This window comes from Epinephelus fuscoguttatus, linkage group LG4 (genome assembly GCF_011397635.1).
Source record: "Epinephelus fuscoguttatus linkage group LG4, E.fuscoguttatus.final_Chr_v1".
NCBI lineage: Eukaryota > Metazoa > Chordata > Actinopteri > Perciformes > Serranidae > Epinephelus > Epinephelus fuscoguttatus.
The window spans coordinates 9,079,127-9,090,497 of NC_064755.1; the positions used below are offsets into that span (position 1 = coordinate 9,079,127).

At 40.2% G+C, this 11,371-nt stretch overlaps 1 protein-coding gene and 1 pseudogene across 4 annotated transcripts in view; both read right to left on the reverse strand.

The window, feature by feature from the left end:
• Positions 1-7,162, reverse strand: part of LOC125887928 (cytochrome P450 2F2-like) — a 68,249-nt gene extending 61,087 nt beyond the window's left edge. Inside the window, exons 1-2 of one of the 4 annotated variants that reach the window (XM_049575071.1) lie at positions 4,226-5,243; positions 2,892-2,994 (exon numbers count right to left, since the gene is read on the reverse strand). In XM_049575071.1, coding sequence (XP_049431028.1) covers positions 2,892-2,994; positions 4,226-4,304 — 182 coding nt within the window. In that variant the 5' untranslated portion in view covers positions 4,305-5,243. Of the gene's footprint in view, positions 1-2,891; positions 2,995-3,622; positions 3,699-4,225; positions 5,244-5,754 lie in introns of those variants that run through there. The other 3 variants (XM_049575073.1, XM_049575070.1, XM_049575072.1) reach the window with 3 other exon arrangements.
• The window catches only part of LOC125887275 (uncharacterized), a 753,166-nt pseudogene that overhangs the window by 476,251 nt on the left and 265,544 nt on the right, over positions 1-11,371 (reverse strand).

Sequence of the window (11,371 nt, forward strand, 5' to 3'; positions counted from 1 at the left end):
AAACACGTCATTTTATCCACCTTATTTTTCACGGAAACACGGAGGCAAAACAGAACGCAGCCAGCTTCCGTTTTTTTGTGCGACACTTCCGGTCCAGCACTCTTACCACTGTGTAAATGGGAATCACCTTGTTGTTTACCTTGCTGAGTTTAGCTATATATATATGTATATATCACATTTTTCACGTCACTATATCACCATTTAGACTAATCTGATGTTTGTAAAGTCTATAAACACAATGACTGAACAAACATTAATTTTCTCTGTGTGTAATTCATGACATGGTTATCGTAGATTAGCTGGGCTAACCGTTAGCTGTTAGCCGTTAGCCCTGTCTGTAATAACTCACTAAACTCACAAAGTGGCCCGTGAAAAAATATTTTCTCCAGCGGATGTCTTAGTTACAACATGATTGAGCTAACTGGAGTAGTTTCATGTCATATCCGACAACGGGAGGCTTTTAACGGATGGCGATCCTGATGTTAGCTTTGCTGCTAGTGTTAACGTTAGCTGTCTCTGTCAGCTGCAGCCACTGATGCTTTCTAGACATCGTGAGTTCCCAAAACTGAATAAATACCACACATAGCAACACAAAACTGCTTTGCTAGCTCAGTCATGTTGTAACGGCTGGATGGTTGATGCGTACATGCTGATTCAGGTGCTATCAGAGCCGATCCGCGCATCACTATAGCTTAACGATCAACTCAGTCAATTAAAACAACCCGTCCTGTGTTAGGAGTGCATGTCGCTGACAGAAAGAAATAAAGAAAGAAAGAAAGAAAGAAAGAAAAGGGAAAAAAAATATAGAAAAGCAGCGTACACCTCACATATTTATTTGTCACAGTTGAGCACACGTGTGGCTGGCATGCAGAAACACCGTCTGTGTGTCGAGGGTGCGAGCCACAGCTTCAGCTGCTCAGGTAGAGAGGCTGTGTAGCCCGGTGTGTTTTTTCACTGATTCGGTTCTGCAGGTTCTCTGCTGGTACACTGGAGACGGGGATCAAGCAGTTTGTCTCACTCGGGATAGATTGTGCTTTTTTGGTTCATAGTTTATGATTGACGTGCGATTTATTCGCGTTTAGAGGGAATAAATTTCCGTTATAACGGAAACATGGGCACAGTTATCTGACGTTATACAAAATACACAGACTAACTAACTGATTGACTAACATAAACAACTAAAAATTGAAAAAAAAAAATAGCTTGCACAGTTAGCTCCGGTAAGGGAAAGCATGAGGGAAAGCGACTGACCGGAAGTCACGCACAAAAAAACTGAAGTTGATCACTATTTACTTCCGTGTTTGAAAATAAGGTGGATAGGCTATTAATAAAGAGATTCATGGGGTTCTTTGTTTCGTTCCCCTGGTCTGCATGTCTTTTGACGCACTGGTCAGGAATAGCGCTCCTATTTCGTTGTTTTCATTTAGTTTTTAATGAAATCAAGGCTGTTTCATATTCTATTCTCCTCCTCTGTATTTATTTAGGCTATTTTTCTACCTTTATATAATCACGCAGTGATTGAGGTTAAGGCAAGCCCGGCGCCAGGATGAAGTTACTGAGGGAGCTGTTAAAAATTACGAGGGGGCAAATCTTTATTATGCAACATAGGTTCACACAGTGAGTTATAAAGAGCGCGCAGACGTGCGTAATAGTTGCTCGTAATGAGAGCTCGTCGCCGGTGAAACACAATAAACTGCACGTCTTCTTTCATGTTTGTCTCGTGACAGATGGAGCTGACAGACAGACAGACAGACAGACAGACAGGTGGAGCAAGCAGCAAATTGGTATGAAAGCTGGTTCAGGGCATATTCGTCCATTTATGAATAAATAGCCTATGGAGTGGAAACGCTCATGCATGTGCACCGAGTTCCTGTGTTGACATCCCGTCGCTAGGCTACATCTTCTTCTAATTATTTTTCTTCTTCTTCTACTGTTTAATGGCGGTTGGCAAACAGCAAATTGGCCCATTACCGCCACCAACTGTTGGAGTGTGGATCAAAATGACTATTACTATTTGCGTTGGGTCCTGCTGGTTCCCAATGCAGCCCTTTATGTCAGAGTACAAAAGTTACCCAGGCCATGGCCCCCCTGGCCCCCCCGGTTCCACGGTCAATGCTTGAGTCTTTTCTTTTCATGCCCCTTTTTTCTTCTTCTCCACTACATTTATGAGGGAAAAGTTGTACATTTTACTCCACTATAATTATTTGTCAGCCTTAGTAACTAGTTACTTCACAAATTAATTTGTGCATACAAAACATATAAAGAGCTTAAGAAATACGTTTTCTTACAAATTAAACTAACATTACCAACAGCAATACAGCTGAAACAATGGACCAATCACAGCAGACATTTTCACTTGTCATAGGGAAGCAAAGGTGAAACTGATAACGATGGCTCAGTTCCATTTAGTGTCCCTATCAGCTATTCAAGCAAGTTAGCATGCACAACCAGGCCCTCCCCTAAGTGGAATGCCGTCATGTTGTTGATTAGCCTACACCTGTGCTTTTCTTACTGACATCTCAAAATGTCTGCAGTGAAAAAGGTCTATTAGCTGAAGTGATGAGTGACTGAGAGACAGTTGCTTTCACAATTGTTTAACATTTCAGTGTGTACAGTTACAGTCAGTTGTTTCTTTAAAGCTGAGGCATTGTGCCTTTTCAGAGTTACTAATTCTCATTGCTACTGTCTGTTCATCACTTGCACCACTTTAGAGTCTCACTGGCTGCCTGAGGTACAAACACTGTACAGTTCCGTAGAAAAACCTGAGGTGGCAGCAGCTGTGCACTGCATTTTAATGGAGGTGAAGTCAGCAAGACATACATTTGCCAGACAAACCAGTTACTCGTCATCCTTGAATTCTTTTCTTGTACAACCAAAAAATACAGTTTTACCTTTGTGTTGCTTGTCGACGTTGGTTTGTAACTGTGGCATAGGCCCCACAAGACCCACAGTAAGCAAGCAAGCAGGGCAGTCTGGACAATGGCTGCTGCAAAGCTGAAACGGATACACTTTGTGAGGGAGCTCAAAGGGTCGGGGACAGAGTGCATGTGGGGAGGAGACATGATTGAACTGTACAGAGAAGAACAGAGCTTTAGTTATACTATTAGAAGACAGCGATTTAGATTTGATTCTATTTTAATCCCTGTTTTTGTTTTGTTTTCCTTTTGTTTGTCATTTTCTGCATCAACACCTCCACAGCTTTAAGTATTATTTGTAAATATAATTTTGTTTTCTGTTTTATTTGTTCTTATAGTGCTACTTTTATATAGTTTGGCATATTTTATTAATTATTTTATTATTTATGCTCTATTAGAATTTACATATTCTAAATCTTTTCAGACATTTTCTCTGTGAGTAGTGTGGAGGAGTATACTACATTGTGCAATCTTGTATTGTATATTGACAATAAAGCCTTGAATTCTTGCTCAGCATACTTGCCAACCTTGAGACATCATAAATAAATAAATACATAAACAATGCTGATTAATCACCATGAGCAGACTTAAAATTTTGAAACATCCTTAAGTTAAGTAAATTGCTGTGACAGCAACAATTACTTTATTTTACAACATGCTTTTTTAACCAGTGCTTATGGCAATAATGCCAGCTTGGCATAACAAACCTCTTTCTGTCACGACAATGTTGAAGGCTTCTCTTTTAAACTGGAGACTCTTTACAGCCATCTGAAGGCAGCAGGTATCTGCTCCATGTTGTTGATCAGTGTTGAGCCATAATTACGCATAACAGACCAGCTGGTTACATTTTGTGCAACCAGCATCAGACTAGTAAAATGAGCACTTGGTAGCTTTGGCAGACGAGACAGGCTCTGGCTCATTACTGCCTCCCAGGTTTAAGACAGAACTACAGCTGTAAACGGAGATTCAATTCACTCGCCAAACAGTTCAATGTGACTGATTAGATATCAAACTATTACTGTGCGTTCACACTGGACGCGAATTCGCAAATTCGCGCGTCAAGATTACATACAAAGTCAATGCAAAGACGCGATTAGACGCGAATTCGCGCCGGGCGGCGCGATGGACGCGATAGACGCGATGGACGCGGCGCGATAGACGCGAAATTCGCGTCCAACGCCTCATCGCTCGAGTTGAAAATATTGAACTTTTGAGGCGAATTCGCGTGACTCTGTACCGCGAAAGCCAATCAGCATTGAGATTCTCCCGACGTCACTGGCGTGTGTCAACAACAATAAACTGCTACTCACCGGAGACAGATGGACAGGCGCTCCGCAGCTGAAATGGAGCGGCTGTAATTGGTGTCCTGCCCGGAGATCCTGGCGCCATCCCTCGCCAACAGGTCCTCAAACTGGGCCCCTGTCAGCCTGAAGTACCGCTGAAAGCGGCTATCATCCAGACGGAGTTCCTGGAGGAGGTGGTGAAACTCGCCGAGCTGGATGCGCTTCTGCAGGATAGGGTGAACCCAAAAACGACGGCGTTTGGCCCTCCGACGCTTCTGGGACTTCCAGAGGAGGTAAACAACAAAGCAGCGATGGTGGTTATCTTGCCATGGTCGTCAGTGACGTCTTGACGCCCCGACGTCCCGTTGTTGATGCCGAGATGAAGGAGAAACTTATCATTGCGGTGTGCGGCTACCCGGAGCTATATGATACTACGTGTCTACTCTACAGAGACCGCAACAAAAAGGAGCAGGCTTGGGTGAAAGTTGCCGAGGACACTGGTCGACTTGGTAAGTTCTGTAAATATATGTGTTTAATTAGTTTGCAGAATGGTTGTACTATGAACGTTAGCACTAGCTTAGCTCCGGTTAGCTTAGCTCCGTCATTCCCGCTACTCGCGCGAATGACGCGATGACGCGAATGAACAAAATGGTCAGGCGTCGAAACTCGGGCGTTACGGGCGGCGCGTTACTCGCGTCACGTGCGTGCAATTCGCTTCACTCGCATCCGAGTGCTCAAATAAACACACCGGCCAACAAGTGCTAAACACCTCTGGGAACTCCTTCAAGACTGTTGAAAAACCATTTCAGGTGACTACCTCTTGAAGCTCAAAGAGAATGCCAAGAGTGTGCAAAGCAGTAATCAGAGCAAAGGGTGGCTATTTTGAAGAAACTAGAATATAAAACATGTTTTCAGTTATTTCACCTTTTTTTGTTAAGTACATAACTCCACATGTGTTCATTCATAGTTTTGATGCCTTCAGTGAGAATCTACAATGTAAATAGTCATGAAAATAAAGAAAACGCATGAGAAGGTGTGTCCAAACTTTTGGCCTGTACTGTATATATATATATCTATATATATATATATATTAGATATAGATATATATATATATATATCTATATATTAGATATAGATATATATATATATATATATATTAGATATAGATATATATATATATATATATATATATATATATATATATATATTAGATATAGATATATATATATATATATTAGATATAGATATAGATATATATATATATATATATATATATATATATATATAGATATATATGATAGATATATAGATATAGATATACATAGCAAGGGTCTTGCTTTAGAGAGGTCGCCATCTTGCACCGCCATGTATGTACGGCAGACTGAGTGGACAGTCCAGCCAGCCAAAGAACGCGTTTCGCGTGTATAAATGAACCAACGAAGACAGTGGAAGGAAGGAAGAAGGAGGAGGAAACAGCAGAGAGTGTTAGTAGTTTGTCAACAGAGAGTAGTGAAAAGTTTTTTTAGTTATAAAGTTTACGAATGGACCACACTTACCACGCAACAGGAGAGAATGAACCCGAACCTTCATCTGCGAGGAAAAGAAGACGCAACTTCACTCCTTGTGATGCACTCTCTGTGGCGCTTTTCCTCCTGATGATATATCTCCCCAACGATGGCAGCAGTAGCACCGAATCCCATTCTGTGCATTCAGCCTCTCTTCTCGCTCAGCATCAAACACATGGAGTTCCTCATCTGTATGCTCCAGCTCAAACAGGTATGGCTCTGGGTCTGTGTCCGCTACAAGAAACTCTTCAAAATCGCGTTCAAAGTCGTCCATTGCAGCTACTATAGTCCGGAGATATTGCTAGGCTAAATAAACAGCTGAGCTCTGTTTACTGGCTACGCTGTCAGTCATTGTGCGGGCTGGAGATTGGTGGAGCAGAGAGGGGAGGGGGTCCCCACTCGGTATGGTAAACAGGTATGTGTGTATGAAGTGTGTCTGTTACGCTAGAAGAGTCAGAGTTTGGGACGGAGTCTTTTATCGCCTGGAGTGTTACTGGAGTTTTTGGAGTGCTCAAATAAACTGGCCTTTTCCCCGAAAGCTCCTCTGGTCTTCTGCTCGTGAGGGATTCATTACAATATCGTAACATGGTTTAGATTTCTAAATAAACATTCACTTCGTAGCTAGATAGACCTACTCCTGAAAAACTTGTGCACAAGGCTTTTTGTCCCTACGAGGCCACCGCCATTTATCCAGCGGGAGGGGTGAGCAAGTGAGTCCTGCAATCTAGAATTTGACCACTGATGTCACTGTTTTCAACCCATTTTATACACTGGCCCTTTAACACAAAACTATATTGTTATAACATGAAAAACTTCTTGTTAGAACAATAGACTTTTAACGTTATAACGTAATACTGATCCATTATTTTTTTGCCTGGTGTGGCAGCAATATGCTTTTGTGGAATATAAATACAGATACAAATTATAAAAAATACAACATAATACAAAACAATGAGATTTGGTCTACATTTAAAAGTGAACCGTATTATTTTCAGTGTCTCTTCATGTGTATATTCAATAGAGTTGGGCAGTCTGTTTGCATATTTAGATTTCATATATTTGAGAGATTTACATTACAGCAACAATTTAACGTAGAGGTCTTTTCAACAAGACTGTTGAAAAACCATTTCAGGTGACTACCTCTTGAAGCTCATCGAGAGAATGCCAAGAGTGTGCAAAGCAGTAATCAGAGCAAAGGGTGGCTATTTTGAAGAAACTAGAATATAAAACATGTTTTCAGTTATTTCACCTTTTTTTGTTAAGTACATAACTCCACATGTGTTCATTCGTAGTTTTGATGCCTTCAGTGAGAATCTACAATGTAAATAGTCATGAAAATAAAGAAAACGCATTGAATGAGAAGGTGTGTCCAAACTTTTGGCCTGTACTATATATATATATATATATATATATAAATCTTGTGCTACACGTTACTGTTAGGACTGTAGTTTTTTGTCAGTGCAAAACGTTACATCCTAGTAAGGTGACTGTTAAAACATCACAGACAATAATGTGAAGGCGTGTAACTCATGAAATAGATGTAAGAAATGTATTACAGCAGTGCTCCAGTCTTAACATTAGCTTAGCTACAAACATTAGCACACAGCGTTAATGACTGTGGTTTTGTCATTATATATGTTAGTAAGGTGACTGTCATAACATTATCTCGCCAGGATAAAATAATGGCATGTGACAGTATTTAATATATGAAATAATTGTAAGAAAAGTTTGATAGCATCCCTCCAGTCCTAATGTTAGCTTGGTTACGTTTGTCAGCAGAGGGTCAATGAGAAGGGAGAGTGAAGTTCAGTTGTCCTCGCATTTTGTGTAAGTGTATTTTCTTATAGAATATATTAATGCTTGTTTTACTGCTTGCTTTTATTTATTCAGGTGCACTGGAAAAAATAAAGGAGTTGGATGATCGGGTGTCGAGCCTTACTCTCTCTGGAACATTACTGGATAGATGGTGTGTGTCTGATGAAGACTTCAGGTACTTTACAGGGTTCCCATCTAAACACGTTTTTTTGGCTTTCTGGAGATCTGTTGAGCCATTTGCATCCAGGATTGGGTACTGGTCCGAAGTAAGCAGGATTGGAGTTGCCACTGTGGAGAATGAGGTCATCAGGCCAAGCCCAAGACAGAAACTGCAGCTTATTGATGAGTTCTACATGTATTGTCTGTGTGTTGCTGCTGGCCTTAAAGAGAGTTTTGGCTGGGAAGTTTGGGGTGAGCACTGATACAGTGAGTTGTGTTTTGATCACTTGGTCAAATTACTTGTACCTTGTACTGGGATCGGTTCAAATCTGGATGACGCGGGAGCAGGTGAGAAGAACAATGCCTGTGAAATTCCAGCAGGTCACCCCAAATCTGAGGGTCATTGTTGACTGCACGGAGTTCAGACGCAAGAACCCAAAGGCACTTACCCTCCACTGTGAGACATTCTCCACGCACAAGAACTACACCACCTTCAAGGCATTAATTGGAGTTGCACCCTCTGGTGCAGTCACTTTTGCATCCAAAGTTTTCACTGGCCCGATCTCTGTGAAGGAGTTGGCAAGGCAGTCAGGAATTTTGGAGTTACTGGAGCCAGGGGATGAGATCATGGCAGACAAGGACTTCTTCTTTGAGAAGGCATTGGTGGCTGTTGGGGCCAAATTGATCACTTCACCTATCAAACACAAAAGCCAGTTAAGCAGAGAGGAAACTACGAGGACCCAGGCCACAGCCAGACTCCGTATTCTCATTGAACAGGCAATTAGACGGATAAAAGAGTACCGCATTTGGGATTCACCAGTTCCCCTCACCTTGGCAGGCACTGTAAACCAGATATGGTCCTGCTGTTGCATGATGGCGAATTATCAGGGTCCTCTAAATCTTGAAGGTGAGGTCAGCTACTGGGTGGAGTGAGTACGTTGCCTGACGTCTATTCTCTCTTTTCATGAAGCCAGTTCCCTTAACAGCCAGTTTCCTTAAAAAAAAGGATCCCCTTCTTCCCCTGCCAGGTAAATATTTCCTCTCTTAATTTCACCTTCATACAACTGTGATAAAATGCATTATCTAATACTGTATTTTGCAGTTGTATATTTAAGATGCACATTTTCAATCCTTAACAATTTGTAGAACCAGATTAACAATCTGCCAAGTAAAGGCTGGAGTTACGTTAAGAGTTTTCTAACCTCTTTTTTGGTATACATTGGAGGTGTTTACTTTGAAAAGGTTGTATATTAAAGTCAACATGTGTTACTGACTGAGGACTGCTCGTCGCCTTTGCTTCTTTGATGGCTTTGTTCAAATACTTGTGAGGAAATGCATCTATGTTCAAGTGGTCATTTATGATCATTTATTGTACATCTGCAAATGCTTAAATTCTGCTGTCTTTTTAAGTGAGGCTTTCTTCTGCAGAAAGTGTTGAAAAAGTTCATGTAGCCAGTAGTTCTGAGTGCCAGTAGTTCTGAGTGAACTATGGACTTATGTTGCACACCTAAAGGCATAACTTATCTTCTTGAAGGTCAGAGTTCAACTTTGCAAGACAAATATTTACAGAGGTGGTGCAACAGAGGCAGGAATCAGAGGTTCATTGTTGTTCAGTGGAAAAAAAAATAATAAATCATTCTCATAGTCTGGAAGAGTCTCTGTTAAATATATTGTTTCTCTCCTCTAGAATACCTCCTCACTTCCTGCCCCTCTCTTATGGCGCTACATTAGGGTCAAATGTTTTGTACTTGAAAAAATAAAATTTGAAACTGAAAATTCATGTGTTGATCTTGAATTTTGAAAAATACAACAATGTATTCAAAATAAAAAAAAGTATATGAAACATAGGGCTGCTCAATTAATCGAATTTTAATCGTGATTACGATCTTGGCTCCAGACGATCTCAAAATTCATATAATCGAGGAAAAACGATTATTTGGTGTTTCCGTTCTGAGACGCGTATGCGCAACTCAACCGCTACGCCCCCGCGTGTGTGGAGAGTGGAGATCCAGGCCGGTGATTTAAGCATGTGTAAAGATGACAGAGGGTGAGGCTGAGCAGCGTTGCTTGGTTGATAAAAAAGGTAGAACCACTTCATTTATTGAAGTATCTGTCTCTTATTGTATTGTATTTTATTTATTTCTTGTTTTCAAAAGATTGAGTGCAGTAGCCTGCAACAGTTTAGGGTCCGACATTAACGGTTGCCCGGGGCAAGTGAAAATATCCGGCGGGCCAGCAGTCCCTGCGCAGACATGCCCGATCGGGCAAGCAGCACCGACTCGGATTTTTTATTTGTATTATTTCTAATCGCAGGGCAGGAATTATACCACGGCCAAACGGCCAGTGCCGTGGAGTCCCCGGTGTGTGGCCGTAATGCCCCTCCTACCCATACGGCCAGTGTAGCACGCCCTGTTTTTTATGACAAACAGCATAGCAAGGCTACGGATAAGTTAACATAACGTTACTGACACTCCGAGACACATGCACACACACACATAATGTTACCGGACAGCCTCTCAGTCCTTAGCCGCTAACGTTAGCACAGTTAGCACACAGAAACTTTTACAAAGGGTCATAATGTGCTTCTAGTGACTGTCAAATCGCCATCAAAAGATGTTTACACTGCGTCCACGGAGACATAGACATATATACATAGACGCCGCATTGACTGCCGCTGCCTATTGGAGCCGATGTCCTCGCCGGCCGCCATCTTGGATGGGTCTCACTTCGCCTCCACAGTGTATATATAGGCTATATATATATATCTACATATATATATATATATATGTATATGTAGATATATATATATATATATATATATATATATATATATATATATATATATAGATATATATATATATATATATATATATATATATATCTATATATATATATATATATATATATATATATATATCTATATATATATATATATATATATATATATATATATACATATATATATATATATATGTATATATATATATATTTATATGTATATATATATATATATATATGTATATATATATATATATATATATATATATATATATATATATATATATATATATATATATATATATATATATATATATATATATATATATATATATATATACATATACATATATATATATATATATGTATATGTGTGTGTGTGTGTGTACACACATATATATATATATATACATATATATATACAGATATCCGCTGTGAGGGCCCTAAGGACAGAGGGATGTCGTATGCTGTAAAGCCCTGTGAGCCAAATTGTGATATTGGGCTTTATAAATAAAATTGAATTGATTGAGGTAGATTGACAGGTCTGATGTCTTATTCACTCAGCAGCTGACTTGTTGAATGATGGCGAGTGGATTTAATAATAGTGATAATAATGATGATGATAATAATAATGATAATGATGCCCATCACAGTGACAGTGGCAGGGCTACAGACCGTTCTTTAATTGCCACAAACTTCGGCAAATGTCTCAATAACAATGGTAACACATGCAAAACTGTGTGACCAAAATCATGACGGCGGGGGGCAGGGGGTTACGGCTTCGATCAGCGAATATAATGGGACTTGGGATGTACGCTATGAACGCTGGCTCCGTTACGCAGCAGATCCATAGACT